This window comes from Dromiciops gliroides, chromosome 2 (assembly GCF_019393635.1).
Source record: "Dromiciops gliroides isolate mDroGli1 chromosome 2, mDroGli1.pri, whole genome shotgun sequence".
In the NCBI taxonomy this organism is placed as follows: domain Eukaryota; kingdom Metazoa; phylum Chordata; class Mammalia; order Microbiotheria; family Microbiotheriidae; genus Dromiciops; species Dromiciops gliroides.
Window position 1 is genome coordinate 659091560 of NC_057862.1, and position 20921 is coordinate 659112480.

General features: G+C 42.4%; 1 protein-coding gene and 1 pseudogene across 1 annotated transcript in view; one reads left to right on the plus strand and one right to left on the minus strand.

Annotated features, from left to right (window-relative positions):
* Window positions 1-10150, plus strand: part of CNGB1 (cyclic nucleotide gated channel subunit beta 1) — a 99667-nt gene extending 89517 nt beyond the window's left edge. Inside the window, exons 31-34 of the mRNA XM_043981231.1 lie at window positions 1899-2017; window positions 2439-2585; window positions 8070-8292; window positions 9384-10150. Of these exons, the coding sequence (XP_043837166.1) occupies window positions 1899-2017; window positions 2439-2585; window positions 8070-8292; window positions 9384-9677 (783 nt within the window). The 3' untranslated portion in view covers window positions 9678-10150. The remainder of the gene's footprint in view (window positions 1-1898; window positions 2018-2438; window positions 2586-8069; window positions 8293-9383) is intronic.
* A 9298-nt stretch (window positions 10151-19448) lies between these two features.
* On the minus strand, window positions 19449-20409 carry LOC122739507 (annotated as a pseudogene).
* Between the last annotated feature and the right edge of the window lie 512 nt (window positions 20410-20921).

Below are 20921 nucleotides of genomic sequence, written 5' to 3' on the forward strand. Positions count from 1 at the left end.
AATGTAGGTCTTTATACTTTTCAAAAAATGCTGGTATCTATCATCTTGTTTGATCAAGCATGTGGGTTAAGCAGAGCAGGTATAGTAACAACAACAACAATAATAATTACAACAGTTAACATTTATTTATTTGTTTGTTTTTTGGTGAGGCAGTTGGGGTTAAGTGACTTGCCCAGGGTCACACAGCTAGTAAGTGTCAAGTGTCTGAGGCTAGATATGAACTCAGGTCTTCCTGACTCCAGGGCCAGTGCTCTATCCACTGCGTCACCTAGCTGCCCCCAGTTAGCATTTATATAGTGCTTGAAGGTTTGCAAAATGCTTTACATGTGTTCTCATTTGGCCCTCACATTTAGCATTATTATTTTATCCATTTTATAGATGCAGAAATGGAGACTTAGAAAGCATCAATAACCGTCTGGTCAGAAGAGGTGTGACCTAAAGTCATGCCTCATCTCATATGCTTGTAAGAGCAGTGAGCTACCTGGGAAGCTGAGGCCGGTGGGTCTCTTGAGCTCAGGAAGTCTGAGCGGCAGTGGATTAAGCTGTGGGCTTGCATTAAGCACTAAGTTCTACATGAATATGATGAGCTTCTAGGAATGGGGGTGGGGGAGTGCAGAGAAGGGGGGGATTAGGTTCTCTAAGAAGGGGCCAGAAACAGAGCAGGACAAAACACCTGTGCCAGTGAGAATAGGATCAGGCCTTGTGAATGGCCCCCCTGCACCCATCTATGCAAGCTAGGGAGAGTCCAAGTCTTAAAATGAATAAATAACTAAAATCAAGTAATAAAATTAGGACAGTGCTCAAATGATGTCAGTAGATGAGTAGATCCTGAATATCCCTTGGAGGATTTTAGAGCCTCCCCCCAAACATAAAATCTTTTACTTTGGTGAAGGGTGCATGAAAATGATATTTCTGGGACCAGTTAAAGGCAAGGAATTAAAAATGATCCCTATGAGGTAAAGAAAAATTCTGGGCCCCACTATTTGGGTTATAGAGAATTTGCTTAAGAATAAGAAAGAAGGGGGCAGCTTGGTGGCGCAGCGGATAGAGCACCAGCCCTGGAGTCAGGAGGACCTGAGTTCAAATTTAGTCTCAGACACTTGACCCTGGGCAAGTCACTTAACACTCATTGCCCTGCCCCGCTCCCCCCCCCCAAAAAAAAAAGACTAAGAAAGAAACAATCCATTGCTTTGTCCAGAGGAATTTAACATTTGGAATTTAAAACAATTGTTGGATTTTGGTGTATAAATAAATCCTCTACTGAACCATGTGTATGCAGTGAGAAAATATTCTCAGGAAACAGCTATCATTCATGAAAAAGATAAAGATCAAAGGCAAAAAATCCCACTTAAAAGTCAGAGAGGAATAAGAAAATAAAATTTGCTTCTTTACATTGAGGAGTCTTTAAAAACAATTTTGCATTTAGTGACTAATAAGTGTTTGTTGAATGAATGAATGAATGAACGAATGAATGAATGACCCAGGCAACTCTCAGTCACTTATAAGTGGATTGATTATCCACAGTCTTCTTTTCACCCAGGGTCAGACAGCTAGAAGTAGGACTGAGGCATTAGGAAAAGTGAGCCAGGTATGAAGAGGGGTGTGTGTGTGTGTGTGTGTGTGTGTGTGTGTGTGTGTGTGTGTGTGTGTGTGTGTGTGTGTGTGTAGCTCTGTGCTTACAGCTCTCTAGCTATGTTCCAAAGCCAGATACATTTTCATTGTTTTGCGTTCTCCATGTAGATAATTGCAAATTGACTTTAAAACTGTTTGGGCACCAAGGCTCTTTATGGAAACCAAAGCTCTCTCATGAATAGGTCTGATTCAACAGTGGCTTTTGTGATTTAAAATATTCCTGTACAGTGTTTGAACATTAGTCACTTTTCTTCTCTTTGTTTCAGGGAGAAATTGGAAGAGAAATGTACATTATCCAAGCTGGACAGGTCCAGGTTTTAGGTGGACCAGATGGCAAAGCTGTTCTCGTGACTCTGAAAGCAGGATCTGTATTTGGAGAAATAAGGTCAGAAAGAAACCGGGGGTGTGTGTGGAAAATTGAGGGAAAGAAGGTCAGACTTTTGGTGGGGGGGGGGCAAGATAAAAGAGTGAGAGAATAATCAATGAAACAAGGGTCAGTGAGACCAGGGTCGAAACATTCCTAGGTATCATTGAACCTCCTTTCAATGGGGTTCTGAAAACAGCTGCCAATTGCTAACAATTTACTTCCCTTTCCCTGCATTCCCAGATTGGGGTGCATACTCTTTCAGCTGCTTTGGTGGCTTTATGGTGATAGAGCATTGATTAAGCACTTACCTTGTGCCAAGCACGAGGCTAAGCGCTTTACAGATATTGTCTCATTGGACAGTTGAGATAGCAAAGTAAGACTAAAGATTTCGAGACCCTCATTAGTTTTGCCTGCTCTCTTTATTCTCTCCACTAATTAGCTTGTTGGCTGTTGGTGGAGGAAATCGTCGCACAGCAAACGTAGTGGCTCATGGGTTTACTAACCTTTTCATTCTGGATAAGAAGGACTTGAATGAAATTTTGGTTCACTACCCAGAGTCTCAGAAGTTGCTTCGGAAGAAAGCCAGGTACGCAATTCCTTAGAAAAATAATGGTCGGTAATTTGGACACTTATTGGAAGGCCATAAGTTGAAGAGAAAGTATGATTCTACATTAGTGGAGGGAGTTTCCTCTCCTAGGACTCCCTGGTGAAATCACAGGTCTGTCTACATCTATAAAGAATGTTTTGTAAAGAACTTTGGGATTGTGAGAAGGGAATGGAAATTTAAAGGTATTTTTGTTGGTTGCAGATCAGGGAAGTCTATTGTGCCCTTCTTTTACAATCTTCAATAAATTTCTTGTTAATGTCACTTATTCTAATGGGACACGCCCCACAAATGCTAATTCCAACACACCACACCCAGTCTGCATGGCTCCTGGCAGTGTAATGGACAGAGATAAGCCAGCTAGAGAGAGCTGCTCTCTTTCCCTAAATCCTCAGGGAAGGTGAGAGACTATAAAAATTAGCTCCATGTCATTCTTTTTCTTACCGGCATTACTACTTGGAGTACCCTGGAACAGGTTGCTCCTATCCCCTTTATTCTCAGAATAAAGAAGTTGGATTCAATTATCCTCCTTCAGGTCCTTTTTAGCCTCAACATTCTACAGATCTATGATTCTTCATCCTTTTCTCCCTCAAGGAGCATAAGACTTAAGGACATTACTATGCTAGGCATAATTGGAATTGTGTGGTCCAGTTACTTTAAAGAATACTGTTAAGCAAACCTGACTGATAGAAACACAATGTTTAATGTAGAATTTGGCATTTCTGAAGAAGAGTCAAGTTGGAAAGCTAAAATATTTCAAACTAACCTTAATCTTTCAGCTCCAAAATGCAGATTTAAATTCTGTGCCATTTCCACAAACGTCAGGACAAAAGATCACCAAAATGTAGAATAGGGTGAAGGGTGGTGTTATCTTAAAATTGCTAAATAATGAAGCACAATTGATATTATCTGCTGATCTAGGGGAAAATGATTCTGATTAGACAAGTGACAGCAGCTTTGTATCATTTCACTGATACTTGTACAACTTCTTTCTGTATCATAGGAACAATACGTCTCCGTATTAGTGAGGTGCTTAGGTCATCTACTTGTCCAATTTATAATCATAAAATGTAGCAGGTATGCAAGTATGTCCCTTTCCCTTTGTGCACTGAGGATGCCAGAAGTACACGGGCAAGTATGGGGCTGTTTGGGAATATGATGCATGAACTGGTAGAACAGCTGGGGATGGTAAGCTTCATGTGGAACTTAGAGATAGTTACAGTCCCTTCAGGGAGACTGAGGACTTGCTGCTAGATGGAGACACTGAATTGGTGGTAACCACAGAAGGAAGGAAGAAATCTTGTTCTTGCTGTTATTGGAGGGATTGGTGCATCATGGAAGGACATACACTGAGAAGTAATGAGATCACAAGTGGAGGGAACAAAACCCATGGATCTTATTCTTGCTGGTCCTGTAGAGATTGGTGCAACAGGAACTGGGTGCTCCAGGGAGCCACACTGACCTGCCTACTCACTCTAAGTTAGATGGAATATACAGACTGTGAGAGAAGGTGGAACCCGGCAGGAGGGAAGGTTGCTTGATGGCTCACCAGAAAGTAGAGGAGAGGTTTTCTGACATCTGACAGAAGCAGCAAGGTGGTACAATGCATAGAATTGATCCTGCAGTCAGGAAGATCTGAACTCAAATACAGCCTCAGAAATTTATTAGCTGTATGACCCTGAGCAAGTCAATTAACCCCCATTTGCCTCAGTTTCCTTATCTTTAAAAAAGGGGTGAAGGCAGCAAGGTGGCACAGTGAATAAAGTGTTGGACCTCAGGCACTTACTAGCTGTGTGACCCTGGGCAAATCATTTAATCCTATTTGCCTCAGTTTCCTCATCTGTACAATGAGCTGGAGAAGGAAAAGGCAAACCACACCAGTATGTTTGTCAAGAAAACCCTAAATGGGGTCATGAAGAGTTGGACATGACTGAAAAATGACTCAATTCTCAAAATGGGGATAATAATAGCACCTACCTCCCATGAACGTTATAAGGATCAAATGGGAAAATATTTGTAAAGTGCTTTGCAAACCTTAAAGCACTATATAAATGCTAGCTATTATTATTTTTTTGTTTTTTTGTGTGTGAGGCAATCGGAATTAAGTGACTTGCCCAGGGTCACACAGCTAGTAAGTGTTAAGCATCTGAGGCCAGATTTGAATGAAGGTCCTCCTGACTCCAGGGCTGGTGCTCTATCCACTGCACCACCTAGCTGCCCTGCTAGCTATTATTATTTAAGGGCTTCAAGTATAAACCCAGCCTACATTTCTTGTCAAATTAAATGAAACTTTTCCTATATTCAAGTTCTTATTTGCCCTGGTTTTCGGGGCTCTTTGGGGAGAGCAAAACAAGCCCTATGTGGATGTTCCCAGGGTTTCCTTGATCCTGCACATAAGCTAGGAAGGTTTTGTGAAAGACCTCTGAAAACTCTTATCTTGCTCAATATGTCAGGTTCTAGGGTCAAAATGATACACAGATTACATTTTGAGGGCTGGTCCAGAATTATTGATTTGTAACGGGGAAGGGTGAGAGTCCTGTTGGAGAATAGATCTCTGACAGGCAACCTGAAATCAACAGAAGCATGGATCCAGCCAGTGGGATGGGCCATCAAGCAATAGAGCCTGAGGGAGCTTCCTCAGACAATTATGGTTATTCTCAGTGGATAGTGTCAAATAAGACAACAAGTGTACAACACTTTGCAAACCCTAAGATGGTATATAGCTGCTAGCTATTATCGATAGTAGTTCTATCTGGCTACCTGGTGATGATGTCTTTTGAATCATGCCAACAACATATCACAGAGAAAGTGCAGGATGGGCAGGTGTCTGATGTAGAAAAATGTAGGTGCCAGAGGCTTGGGTTGAGAGGACAAGTACCCTTATTTTGGAATTGGTAGCAAAGAAGCCCCCAGAGAATCTGGGCAGTATTTTACTGCAACTGCAGACAAGATAATTGTGTTGTTTAGTCATTTTCAGTCATTCCCATTTGGGGTTTTCTTGGCAACGATTCTGGAATGATTTGCTATTTCCTTCTCTGGCTTATTTTATACCTGAGGAAACTAAGGCAAAGAGGGTAAAATGACTTGCCCAGGGTGACACAGCTTGTAAGTGTCTGAGGCTGGATTTGAACTCAGGTCCTCCTGACTCCAGACATGGCATAGATATTCACTGCACTACTTAACTGTCCCAGACAATTTCAATTATTCAGACATCCGAGGGAAGTCTCTCCCAGCAAAAGCAGAATAGCTTTTTGACCTCTTGACCTGCCTTTGAGATAATTTCAATTATCAAAAGATGGATGAACCAAGCTCAAATCTGCATCTGATTCTCATTAACATGGAGGAACTGGTTTCCATGGTGGAAATGATGGGAATCTTGTGAGGAAAGTGATCATTCCATCCTAGAGTTTTGATAGCAAAGGATTGGAAACCTGGGCCTAGTTCCCTAGATTTTGGGAAAGCAGATTTTGAAGAGTTCACAGAAAAGACAAATAGAGTATGATATGTTAAATGCTCCAGAGGAGGGGCTCCAGAGGAAGTTGGCTAAGGAGGGAAGGGAGATGCTCAAAATTTAAATTATGAAGACACTACAGGAGGCAATCAATTATAGCTTTTTTTGGGGGGGTGAGGCAATTGGGGTTAAGTGACTTGCCCAGCGTCACAGGAGGCAATTATAAAGAAGTAAAGTAGAATGTGTATCATCTACACTAGGATTGATGTGGATGCACAGGGTACTCACCAACCAACTTAGTTTTTTTAACTAAACATACAGAAAATGGAAACCAGGGCAGGTAATAGACAAATGTCAGGGATGTTCATGGTGAGAATGAGCTGAAGCTGACAAGGGGAGCCAAGGACAACCACAAAAGGTTGGGTGGTATTTTTGGCTTTGTTGGGAGAAAATGGGGATCAAAGGAAGCCTAGAAGCTTTACTTTGGGGTGGATAAATAATGCTAAATATCAATAGAGAAGACAATAGAGTATCTTTGCCAAGAAAATCCCAAGGACAGTATGGTTCACAGAGTCACCAAGAGTCAGACACAACTCGATGACTGAATGACAAGGGGCAATCAATCATTATCAATTAATCAATCAATCCAACATTTATTAAAACACCATGTGCATGAAGCACTGTCCTAAGCATGGAGACAAATACAAAAGTGAGCCCCTGCTCTCAAGGAGATTGCACTCCAGGGAGACAGACACATATGGATGCATATAATGTACACATGACCACGTGTATACATATAGACATATACAGAATACAAGGCGATTTTGGGAGGAGTGCTCTAAGAGGTTGGGGGAAAGTGATCAAGAAAGACCTCATAAAGAAGCTGGTGCCTGAGCTGAATCCTGATGGAGACCAGGGATTCTAGGAGGAAGAGGGAGTAGATTCCAGGCATGGAGGACACCCTGTGCAAAGGCACAAGAATGGGAGGTAGCATTTTGTAAGTATGAAACATTAAATAGAGCATGGCTGGAATTCAGAACTTAAGGAGGGGGCCGCTAAAGTATAATGAATCTAGAAAGGTAGGAAGGGACCAGGTTGTGAATAGATTTAAATGCCAAACAGAAGAGTTTACATTTGATCCTTGATGCAACAGAGTCCTAGGCACATAGTCCTTTTGTGAAAAGTAATAATTCATTAGCTTAAGTAAGACCTTGAGCCTTCCTGAGAATTGTGAAATATTGAACGGGAGGAAGGGTTGTGGGACAGATGGGGAAATCCTTCTTAGAAAAATTATCTGTGTGTGTTTCCTATTGATGCCTTGGAGTTGGAAGGGACCTTTGGACCACAGAATGTCAGAGCTGAAAAAGAACCCAGGGCTCATCTAACTTATGTCACCAAAGCACAATTTCTCTTGTTAAGAGGCACTGGGGACTATAACAAAGGAAGGACCTTCAGTTTAGCTGACAGTAGATATTGATAGGACCCTAGTTACCAAATTTGCTCATTGGGAGTGCTTGCTTATTAATTGCCAGCCTAAATTTCCCCTGACTCATGTCCAGGATGACGCCTTTTACAATACAACTCAGGGAAGTCTTTGTTGGTAAAAGGTTGCTACCAATACTCTCAATGTTACTTTCCATTGTAGTCTGGTCTTATAGTGAGCGTAAGGGATAACAGATGTGCAGTCTGAGTGTTCCCTTGGCAACCACACAATATTCAATATTGTGTTGGGTGGGTTCTCTCTGGAGTATTAACAGAGAGACATGGGTGGAAGGGCTTGTATAAGATGAGAAGGCAAAGGTTCACTCAGGGTCCAGACCAGTGGTGGGAATGTCAACATCCATGAGATAGTATTTATGATAAAAGCCCATGTTTCATTTTGTCTTCAGCCAAAACATTTACTCCATAGTTGTAATCTGCAGATTCCCTGCTGATCATTGGGATGTGTAACATCATTTGACCTTCATATTTCTCCAAGTGAGTGTGATGCTCTGAATTGCTATTATCTTTTGTAGGAGGATGCTAAGAAATAACAACAAGCCCAAAGAACAGAAAAGCGTGCTCATCCTTCCCCCAAGAGCTGGGACTCCCAAACTCTTCTCAGCTGCTTTAGCTGTGGCTGGAAAGATGGGAGGGAAGGGAGCGGCGAGAGGCGGCAAACTTGCCCATTTGCGAGCAAGGCTGAAAGAATTGGCTGCCTTAGAAGCAGCTGCGAAGCAGCAGCAAGAACTGGAGGAGGTGAGCACCTCACTGGGCGACCTTGACTATGACCTTGACTGGGGAGGGGGGTGTCTAGGAGCTGTCCATAGGAATCTAGCCATTTGTATCGATACTTTCCACTAAATTATAAAGAATTGTTAGTTTAACGCAACCCTCTTATGATACAGAAAAGGCTATTCTGATTTCATGTCTGATCTTTAATATAGTTTTTATGAAAAGTAAGATCTCCGGAACATAAAGCCTCTGTTTGCAGAAACAATAAGACTGATCGATCGCTGCTCCCCTTCCTGTCGCACCCCTCCTGCACATCACCCTCAACCTGAAGCATGTTTGAGAAGTGTTCCTTTCTAATCTTGGGCCTTCTTTTGGTGACTGACACCAAGATCAATCAGTCAATCAACATTAAGTACCTTCTATATGTCAGGCACAGTGCTAAGAGCTGAGCATACAAAAAGAGGCCAAAAGACAGAATGCTAATTAGCGTTACTGTGCTAGTGATGGCCCCGGATTTAGGGTCAAACACTACTTAAGGGTGTTTTGAACAGAATGTGATACAGTTTCAAGATTCTTTCCTTGAAGGTAGAGTCTGTTGTGCCTCAGGAATAACATGTCAGTTTTGAGATTTGATTGGAATTAAAGAGTACAGTAATTGAGTGTTTTTCTGCATCATAGAAACCTATTTCCCCTTCATTTTAGGGTATTTTATGGCATGAAGGGAAGCATCTTAATCTAAGTCCTTTGACCACCTCCTAAAAATAAATTGCCAGGGTATTTAACAACCTGCTTGACAGGTTAATCATAATCATAAATGATGATATTAATAATGATAAATTAGATGAAAGGGTGATAAAAGACGGGTGTGAAAAGATGAGAAGAAATCAATGCTTTGCTTTAACAAGAGCATAGCCTGGCAGTATTTGCCAGGGTAAAATATTACCTTTAAGATGACTTTTCACATTTACTGAAATCAAGGGAATTTGGGCATAATCCTGAATTAGAACTTGACTCACAAGAATATCCTATTCAGTTAAGATCTCTTATGATTGGCTTTGATTTTTTTCTCTAGCTCTAAAATACACATATTTCATCATTCATTTGGTTATTTCCAGGCCAAGACTTCTGCTGCTCCAGCAGCCCCAGATCAACCAGAATCAGCGGCTCCAGATCAAGTAGAGCCGGCAGCTCCAGAACCAGCAGCTGGACCAGAGACAGTTGCTCCAGACCCACCAGATGCCCAGCCTCCATCTTCATCCTCCCCCAAAAAGTCAGAGGGAGGAGATGATGGGGAAGTTGTGTCTGAATCTACGGATCACTCTGTCCGGATTCGCATGAGCCCTGCCCCGGAGAGTGATGAACAGATTCTCTCTGTAGAAATTCCAGAAAAGAAGGATGATGACAAGTGAAATTCCGCCCACTCTAGTTCCTAGAAGGCCACCACCCAACGTCTGGTCCTCTGATGTTCCAGCTGGCTACCTGAACTTACCTATCTAAGCTAGAGAAATGTTTTTACAAATTTCAACAGCTTCTAATTTCCAGTTAGTGGCCACAAACTTCACTAACAAAGCTATCCTTGATAGGACTTGGTTTGCCTTCTCTTTGTCCTTGGCTTGCAGGGCTAGTATCTTAGAAATGAAGACCATAACCTCTTTAAGAGAGATGCAACCCTGTAAAGCTTCTTGGACCTCAGAAAGGATTCTACTGATCTCCTCTGCTATTTCCTTTCCCATTAAATACTTGGTCAACACTCTTGCCCCAACATTTGTTTTTTATCAAGGGAACCACAGAATCATGCTCATTGATCTTCTAGCATCAGTGATACATCAGCGACTATTTTAATGAAACCATCCCCAATAACAGGGCAGCTAGGTAGCACAGTGAGCAGAGAGCACTGTGCCTGAAGTCAGGACGACATCTTTGTGAGTTCAAATCTGGCCTATTAGTATCTGACCCTGGCCAAGTCACTTAACCCCATTTGCCTCAGTTTTCTTATCTGTAAAATGAGCTGGAGAAGGGAATGGCAAGCCACTCAGTATCTTTGCCAGGAAAACCCCAAATGGGGTCACAAAGAGTAGGACATGATTGGAAATGAGTGAATAACAATCCCAAGCATGCTGTCTTGAGCATCCCACACCCATATTAACACATTAGTTCTAGGTATGTTTTAAATAATGAAACACACATGTGTTTTCACGTATAAAGACACACACACACACACAGAGGGTCCAACTAACCATAGGAATAGAATGAAGAACCATATACACAGGGAAGCTAAGAATAAATGAGTGTGTCAATTTCACCCTCAGGTAATTTCCTCCGAGTTTCATGGGAGGATGATACATGTGGTCCTGTTCAGTAACTGTGGACTCACAGTGCTGTTGAGAACCTTTTTTAGAAAATTATTTTTAGAAATAGAAAATATATTTTTCTTTCTTTTGCTTTAATAATTCCATAAGTATGGTTAACACTTGTCTTCTCACCTAATTATATAATGAGTCTACTCTCATTAACTCACATCATTTGAAATCGAGCCAGTGACAGTGATGGGTTAAAGGTTCTAACATTTAGGACTCTACTATGGGAAAACAGTAAGGGCAGGATTGAAGCTTCTTGTCAGCTGGGTCTGTTGCTTGCTCCAGTAGATCCCCTGGCTCTAGGGATAAGAACTGCTTCAAATATTAAAAGCTCACATTTAGAAAGTGCTTTGATGTCCACAGAGCACTTACCTCACAACAGTCTGTGAGCGAGGTAGAAAAGTATTATGATTATTACTCACTTTTTATAGTGCAAAGCTAAACACTTGGTTTAGGAACACATGACTGGCAAGCGGTAGAACTGAGCTTTAAACTTAGATCATCCGACTCCAAGTGGGTTTTTTTTTTTGCCTCCACGGGATCATGCAGCCTCACTAGCGTTCGTAAGGTGTGATTGGAAAAGTCTCACTTGTGACTTACAGCTTGGGAGAAAATAACCCACTTAAATCAAACTGAAATTTCTTTTGAGAAGGTCGTGTCACAAGTATGAGGCAAAAAACTGAAGAGGGTGATAGCTACTGGCTGTAATCGGCATAAAGAGTTTACTAAAAATGGTCTGTATTAGAGAGTTCCTGTCTGCATGAATTCCCCCAAATATAGGGCTTATAATGCATTCTCAATTTAAGGAAGGAAGAAAGAGGAGAGAGAGAGAGAGAGAGGATGGAGACGGGGGCAGAAAGAGAAACAGAGACAGAGAGAAGGGACAGAGACAGAGATGAGAGAGAGAGAGAGAGAGAGAGAGAGAGAGAGAGAGAGAGAGAGAGAGAGAGAGAGAGAGCGAAATTACTGCTACCAGCAGTAGTTTTGAACTGCATGCAGTAAATGGTAATCATATCTGGTTTTTCATATATGCCTTAGTCTCATTTATCTAAGCCCTGTGGTTCAACATAATTCCTGTGCCCAATTCAGCATCTACCCTCAAACATTCCATTTGAATTATGCCATAATCCACCTTGAGTTTCATGTGAGAAAGTCAGGCTCTCAGAGGGGAGGAGCTAGCCCTGAATTGGACTATTTGTTTTCCACTAATTTGATTAAAACAAAGTGCCTCCTATCCCATTTTAGAATTTTTAAAAAAATACTATACTTCATCACACAGCATTGTGAAAAGATTGAAGTTAGGGGAGTGGAGGCAAGTGATTTGAAAACATGCTTTTACTTGTTTAAAAATACCTACTAAGTGCAAGGCACTGTTGAGTGCTGAGGGGGATGCAAAGAATAAGACATCCTTTCAGAGAATATGGGCATGTGCACACGTGTACATACACATGTATACATGTAAGTAAAGAAAACATAATTTGAGCATGTAGTGAAGTATAAACAGTCCTGAGAAGACAGAGATTACATTCACCTGTGGGGTAATTGAGGAAAATTTCATTTAAGTTAGGTCTTAAAGCAAAGGGTAGGAATTAAACAGGTAGATCCATGGGGAAGGGCATGCCAGATGGAAGGAACAGTCTGTGCCAGTGCACGGAGGTGGGAAAGCAGAGCACACGTTCAGAGAAGAGAAAGCAGTCTAGTTTGGCTGCAGTAGAACCAATCAGAATAAGGTTAGCAAAGTAGGTTGGGTCCAAATTATAGAAGGCACCAGGTATCAGATTAAAGAGGTTAATTGGTAGGTAATGGGGAGCAATGGAAGGTTTCTTAGTAAAGGATGTGTGTGACACAATCAGAGTTCAATGTAATAAGATAAAATAGACATTCATGGAGCCTCTGCTGTGGGTAGAAGCACTGCACAAGGTGCTATGGAAGATTAACCTGGCGGCAGTGTATGCAAATGACTTGAGGATGAGTGGGGAAGGCACTAGAAGCTGAGAGAGGGGCTCTTCTTATGCAAGGGGGAGGTGATGGGGACTTGGACTAAAGAGTTATCTGTGATAATAATAATAGGGCAAAGAGGATGAAAGTAAAAGATACTTTGCAATAGTGAAAGATGTGAGGATCAGAGGGGGCTCAGAGAAGGGGTGAGACCAAAGAGCTGGGGTAGAGGAGGGTCGAAAATGAGGGAGAGGAAGGCTTCAAAGCTAAATCTTCTCATCAAGTAGGAGGCAGGATCAGCTATGTAAATAAGGGAGCCAGATGGGCTAGGACAGGTGAGGAAGACGGAAAAGGGTTGAAACGGCTTCTTTAGGAAGGTAGTAGGGAGCTGACAAAAGACAAAAAGACTGCCAAGCAAGATGCAAGGTTGGAGTGTAGGGATCTATCTTGGAAGCAATTTCCGATGGCTTTATCTTGGTTTTTGCTTTTTTTTCCAGTTGGGTATGGAAATGTTTGTTCATCCAGACAAAGGCAACATATTAATGTCCTTATTCTCTCCATCTACCTTATACAATTAACAGGAGAGATAATCTCAAACTGGCATCAACATCTTTAAATGCAAAGGTAGAGGGATAAAATGCCTTTTGGCATTTTCCATTTCACTGCAAGTATTCATCATTTTAAATGTAATGATGATAAACACTATTCTAAAATACTGAAAATCTGGGCTATATACAGATTTTTCTTACCACCACCTTTTACTTGCGTCCAAATATCTTCACAATCAGAACAAAATACATTCAGAGGCTGACAAACCTAGTTAAGGCCCAATTATTTAGCAAGTATTTACAATGTACTTTTAACAGACATATATTATTCTCTTCTATGATGGCAAGCCAAGTTTTAAATCCATCTTCACTGTGAGCTGTTTTATATGGAAACTTTCACTTATCCTTTAAGATTCTGGCTCTGTGAATAGCCTGGGGCGGCTTCTTATATAAAGGATGGCTCCCTTATAGCTCCCAAGAAAGTTATCTGGGGGGTGGGGGGGAATACATTTTGAAATGAGATCAGCAGCATCCTTGTTTTATTCAAGTATCCTTCCATACCTGACCCATTTAAAGTGCTGCAGATATGATGTAAGAGAAATAAATGTGAGGTTATCACTGTGCTTTATACACCACATGCCTAAAACAGGGTCTTTACTGACTGCTGCAATTAACTGTTTTTAAAAAGCATTTTCTGCATTTTGGTAGAAGTATGCAGTAGCTTATCTTTTTTACTATATAAATATTTAAAATAAACAAAACCACAAAACTGTTCAAAGTTTAAATCTGAAAATGGGCTTGACAATTTCTATTTTGGTGGTTCACTAATGGGTATGAATGACTGTGAAGATCTCTGATTACAATGGCTTCCAAAGCTAAATACATTTTAAACAAAGTATTTAGAACAATTCTTGGCTTGTGGATTCATTTCAGAAATTATGTATAGTAGATGTATGAAACATATTAAAGATGTTTGGGAAATTTTCATGGCTGGTTTTTTTGTATGATGGGAAACCAAGTTTTAAGTATATTTTCACTGTGACCTATTAAAAAAATATATATTCAACCTTCCTTCCTTTGTCTTTCCTTCCTTTTTCCTTCCTTTTTTTCTTTCTTTCTTTCTCCTGCCTTCTTTCTTTTCTTCCTTCCTTCCTTTCTTTTTTCCTTCCTTCCTTTCCTTTTTCTTTCTTTCTCCTTCCCTCTTTCTTCCTCTACCTCTTTCCCTTTTTCTTTATCTTTTTTCTTCCTTTCCCCTCCTAAACTCCCTTTCTTTCTCCTTTCTTTCCTTTCTCTTTTCTTTTCTTTCCCCTCACAACAGCAAGGACCGCAGGGATGCACTGCTGCTTGTGCTTATCCTTTTAGATCCCAGCCCTGTGATCTACTTGGCATATTCTGTTCAGTCATTTTTCAGTTGTGTCTGACTCTTCATGACCCTATTCGTAGTTTTCTTGGCAAAGGTACTGGAGTGGCTTGCCATTTCCTTCTCTAGCTTGTTTTACTGATGAGGAAACTGAGACAAACAGGATGAAGTGACTTACCCAGGGTCACACAGCTTAGTAAGTGAATGAGACTGGGTTTGAACTCAGAGGATGGCTTCCCAACTCCAGATCCAGCACTCTATGCACTATGGCGCCACCTAGTGGTCATAGTTAGCATATACTTAGAGACCATCATAGCTGGTCTCTGTAAGCTGGTTTGGTATTACTATATACTTCTCTTGGAGTTTTCCACTGATTCTATAATATCAGGGCAGTTTTCCTTAATAATTTCCTGGAATATGGTGTCTATATTCTTTTTCCGATCATGACTTTCAGGCAGTCCAATGATTCTCAAATTGTCTCTCCTGGATCTGTTCCAGATCAGTTGTCTTTCCAATGAGGTATTTCACATTTTCTTCTATTATTTCATTCTTTTTATTCTGCTTGACTGATTCCTGGTGTCTCATGGATTCCTTATCTTCCAACTGTCCAATTCTAATTTTTAAGGCATTGTTTTCTTCAGTGAGATTATGCACCATTTTTTCCATTTGGCCAGTCAATCTTTGTGCTTCCTTTTCCAAGCTGCTGATTCTTTTTTCATAGTTTTCTTGTTTTGCTTTCATTTCTCTCCCCATTTTTTCTTCTACCTCTCTCAATTGATTTTAAAAATCCTTTTTGAGCTCTTCCAGGAAGGCTTTTTGTTCTTGAGTCCAATTCACCTTCCCTCTTGAGGCTTCACATGTAGGCAATTTGAGGGTATTGTCCTCATCTGAGTTAGTGTTGGCCTCTTCCCTGTTGATACAGAAGCTCTCAATGGAGAGGGCTCTTTTTTGCTTCTTGCTCATTATTGCAGCTTATTTATTTATTTTTTAAGTTGAGGGCTGCTCTGGGGGCACCAGGGTCCCTGTTTGGGGCTTCTTGTGCAGGGGTATAGGTGCTGTGTTACCAGCTTTTTACACTGAGGCCTTTATGGTGTGTGCAGTTCGTCCGCCCTACACTTCCTGTCTGAGCGAGCTAGGATCAGTGGGCCTAGTCGTGCCTATCCTGTTCGTGGCAGGCAACTTGCCCTCTCAGCTGGTGCAGGTAGGTTTTTCCACTGTCCTGCTGGGCCATCAGATTTTTGAGCCAGGATCCAGGGGCCTCAGTTGTTCAGCTGTGGCCCGCAGCTTCCTGCTGACTTGCCCCAACCCCCTTGGTGCTGGGCTGCTGCCCTGTGCTGGGCCTCCCTTTTGCCTGAGTCAGACCGACCTTTCCTGAAGTCTTCTAAATTATCTCTGGTTGGAAGACTGTGTCTCTCTGTCTCTTTTCAGGTTCTGTAGTTCCAGAATCTGTCCGGAGGCTTGATTTAATATTCTTTTTGAGGGAACAGAAGGAGAGCTCAGGCAGCTTGCTGATTCCTCTCTACCATCTTCGGAGTTTTCCAAACATCTCTTTTCTTTATTCCCATACATAAGAACTCCCTGCCTTAAGTCTCTCTCCACTCCTCTCGCTCCTCCCTTCCCTACTCCTATCCCACCTCCTCAATAAACTGCAGGGTCAAATAGAAAATCCTCTGGTTTTCAAAACCCTCCATAACCTGTCCTTTTCCCACCTTTCTTGTCCTCCTACCCCCCCAACCCCCCACCCTGCCTCCACTTACTCTTTGATCTAGTGACACTGATTTCCTTGTGGTTCCTCCTACAAGACTCTCCATCTTCCAACTTGGGTAATTTTCAATGACTGTTCCCCATGCCTGAAACTCGCTTCCACTGCATCTCTACCTCCAGTCTTCTCTGGCTTCCTTCAAGTCTCAGCTGAAGTGCCCCTTCTGTAAGAAGCCTTTTCCAAGCCTCCTTAATTCTAATGTTTTTACTCTGTTGATTCTCTCTAATTTATCCTGCCTATAGCTTAGACATAGTTGCTTGCATGCTGTCTCCCCCATCAGATTGAGAATGCTTTATACATAGCACAATAAGTAGGTGCTTAATAAATGCTTGTTGATGGGGCAGCTAGGTGGTGCAGTGGATAGAACACTGGCCCTGGATTCAGGAGGACCTGAGTTCAAATCCGGCCTCAGACACTTTACATTTACTAGCTTTGTGACCCTAGGCAAGTCACTTAACCCCAATTGCCTCACCAAAAAAAAAAAAATGCACTTCATATTGTCTCTTAATAAATCCAAACCCCTAAACCTTCTATCCAAGCTTGCCCTCCAAATTGTCCCTCCAAAATCACAAACCTCATTTTTCATTCTTTCTTACCTGTATTGTCTGGGTTTACTATCCTAGATCACAACAAAAATATGATCAATTTTATGCCCTTTCTCTGCATTAACCTCTTCCCTTCCCTTCTTTCAAACCTATTTGAAACTGACTTCCACTTAGACAGCTTCCCCACCATTGCTCAATCACTGTCCTTTCTCAGGTGATCATTCACATGTTCCCTTGAAAACTGTATTCATATGTTTATTCTTAGCTCCCTGGTGACAGGTGGACCATAATGTCCTTAAGGAATCTGTCATCTATTTTGCTTTTGATCCTGGAAAAAGTATATATGGAAAGTGCTCAATAAACATTGGCTGAAATTTGAAACAGGCTTCCTTTTCTTTGGCAAATCATGCAGCTTTCCCTAGTGTATTGAATTTGAACTTTGTTCATTCTGACAAGTGTTCATGAAAACACCTATCATGTGTTCGAGGAAGGCACGGTGCCAGGGAGTGGGGAAGACAAAACAGGTGGAGAGTAGTCCCTACTTTGGAGTCAACATCCCATTCTTTTGTCAAGGATAGAGAGGCAGGGACTGGACCTGGGATTTCTCTCATCTGGGGAGGGTGCTCACAGAAGAAGAAATTCTCTCTGTCAAAGCAGATCTGCTCCTTCTTGGCAGCTTAGAGTATTAGCAATTGAATTAAGCAAAAACAAAACAAACAACAACACCCCCCCCCAAAAAAAATCCCTTTCTTTCATTAAAATTAAACAAAATTTTAAAAAAACCCACATGAATAACCCCAAACCTCTTAGTAAATATTCATGTTTCCTTTGGATTTAGGTGGTATGACTAGATGACCAGCCTTGTTCTGACCTTAAAGCAAAGGGTCTTACTTTGGGGTCCATAGACCACCTCCCTGAAGGGATATATAGACAGATTTCAGGTATATTTATGAACTTGGATGGGGAAATAGCCATTTTTTTTGAAAATAGCATTTTTAAAGATATAAATGATTTCCTTTGTAATTCTATAAATTTTATGTCAATGCATTTAAAAACATTATACAGTATAATGTTGTACAGCCTCCTGAGGAAGATTGTAGTATTCTAGAGCTGGTAGGGTCCAGAGGCTTGACAAGACTGCCCAAGGGCTCCAGGACTCAAAAAGATTAAGCCTTCCCCCTTTGAAGAAGGCTCAGAGAACACCTGTGAGCACCTACTACTGATCCCAATCTGCCGACTTTACTGGAATTCTTGGAAGGTTTTGAGGAACAATTTTTGAATCAGTACATGCATCTTGGGGGTGTTTAAAATAAAAACTGGACAAGCTAATCCTTAGAGCTGGTACATGGGTGATGGGCTTTTTTCTTTCTTTCTTTCTTTCTTTTTTTCTGGGGCAATGAGGGTTAAGTGACTTGCCCATGGTCACATAGCTAGTAAGTGTCAGGTGTCTGAGGCGGATTTCAACTCAGGTCCTCCTGAATCCAGGGATGGTGCTTTATCCACTACACCACCTAGCTGCCCCCATGATGGGCTTTTTGATCAAGATTATCAATAAATCAGTTAGTCAATAAGCATTTATTAAGCACCCACTATGTCCCAGGGGCTGTACTAAGTGGTGGTGATACAGAGAAGGGCAAAGACATTCCCTACCCTCAACAATGACACAGAATAATGGGAGAAATACAAGACTGGCTTCTAGGTGTGTGGCAATGTCTTTGCCGAAGAAAGGAAGCTGTTGGCACCAAAGTCCCCAATATGCCACCAGCTTTCCTGGTCCAAGAGATGATTTGATTCAAAAGCCTTTTATTTAATTTGAGCCTAAATGCAAGCCTTTCCTGTCAGCACTACTTGAATTACTCTGCATATTTTGGATCCAGTCATATTAAGCTTTATATCTGAAAACACTTAAATCTCTCTCTCTCTCTCTCTCTCTCTCTCTCTCTCTCTCTCTCTCTCTCTCTCTCTCTCTCTCTCTCTCTCTCTCTCTCAAAATGGATTTTCTGGAATCTGAAAATGTACAAAGGAGGTGACTCTTTACAAGTCTATACATTTATTTTCACTGTGGGCTAAGGACCTATCACCATCAGAAGATCCCTTGTATACTGGGATCTTCTTAGTCCAACTCTCTCATTTTCCAAATAAGGAGAATGAAGCCAAAGCAAGCTTCTTGAACTGGATTAGGGGACTTGCCGAAGGTTAAGTAGTTAATTAGTGGCGGAGCTGGGGGCCAGAACCCAGGTTTCCTAACTCCTGGTCAAGGACTCTTTCTGCCAAATCGCACCTGCCTCCAGGATCATCACCAAATCACTTAAGCACCAGATGGGATGGCTTTTTTTTTTTTTTTAAAGAAATCGGCATTTATTATCCAAGTTCAAGAACACGAAGGGGGGATGGGGAGGGGCACATTCAGAACAGTCAAAGAGGAGCCCTATGGGGGGCGGGGAGGAGCCGGGAGCCGGGAGTCGGCTCCAGCCGGGGTTGATCCTGATGTCTGAGCCTTGGTCCAGGGCACACAACGAAGCACACGGCAGACGAAGGTCGGGGCAGAGTTTTAGGGGAACGTCAGGGGGCAGCCAGTCACTCCTCCAAGCAAAGAGGGGCTGGGACCCTCCGGGGATCGTTCAGATAGCTTCCCTTTATGGAGTCGAAGCATCCCAGCGCGATATCCCCTCAGTCATTCCGGGAGTCCGTCTTTGTGCTGGGGAAGCCTTCATTGCCTAACTTCTTGTACTTTGCTTCTAGTTTCTTTGAATATGCATCCAATTTATAGGCTGCGTGCTCAAGAGCTGCTACTTGCTCCTCAAGTGATCTGATCCAGATAAAGCTGAAGTGCTGCATATTTCTGGATTAAGTCCTTTAGGTTTCTACTTATGTTTACCGCAATATCTTTCATTTCTAGGTACTTCAAGCTAGTCAGTTTCTTCATATTGATATGGGGGAAATAGGATACGAGTTGGGGTAGGGGTTGGGGTTCTTGGGAATTTCTCTTTAAAGAATTACACCCTCTTGCACACAAAAGTAGTTAGAATAAGGTGGTAGTTTATTTAGGAGCAAGGGAAGGAAAGGGTGGGGGGAGGGAAACCATGAAAGAAATCCTTGGACTTTTCATGGGGAGATTGGCATAAAGCACATGGCTCAGAGGTACCAAATCTCCTCCAACAGGAGACTGGAAGGTACTTTTATAGAGGACTGATGGGGGTGGACCATCTGCCTGTGGAAAGTTCCTTTAGTGAGAGAGGACCATCCCCCACTGGTGGTAGCTGGGGGAATTGGGTGAGGAGTGGAGGACCATCCCCCACTGGTAGTGACTAGAGGAATAGGGTGAGGAGTGGCTACGGATCCCTCTTCAGAACACAAAGGCCGAAGCCACACCCAAATTTATCTCCCCAGGGTAAGGGAGACCAGAATGAAGGGTAGGAATCCCAAACTAGCTCAGTCCGATTTGGTTCAGCTTATCTCTTCTAGGCGTTATCTGTCCTCTGGTTTAGTTTCTCCAGGAGAAGGTTCCTTGATGTGCCCCAGAGAATTTCTGGGGTGCTCTGCACCCCATGACAATATTTTCCAGAAGTTTATAGTCTTCACTGGTAGCAGTCAGCTCGCCTGTGAGGTATGTGGGCATTTTGGAGAACATGTCCTGGCACCACCCCGTGATGTCCGCCTCAGCTCCGTGGCCTCCTCGGGCAGTCTCCACCTCTGTATCGTCTAGGCTGGGAAGGGAGGGATGGGGATGGAAGAGGGGAGGGAAGGGAACAGAGAGGGGAAGGGAGAAGAGGGGAAGGAGGGGAGGGGAGGGGAGGGGACAGAGAGGGGAAGGGAGAAGAGGGGAGGGGGAGAAGAGGGGAAGGAGGGGAGGGGAGGGGAGGGGACAGAGAGGGGAAGGGAGAAGAGGGGAGGGGGAGAAGAGGGGAAGAAGGGGAGGGGAGGGAGGAGAAGGGGGAAAGGAGAGGAGGAAAAGAGCTGGGATGGCGTTTTGATGATTTTCCCTTTTAATCATCATCTTCGTGAGGAGGAATATAGGATTCTAGAGCTGGAAGGGACTTTACTAGCTTTACCCTCTCATTTTATAAATGGAGAAAAGGTGCCCATGGCTCATCACAGGGGAATCAGACCTGGGATTGGAAGACACATTCTCTAACTATGTTC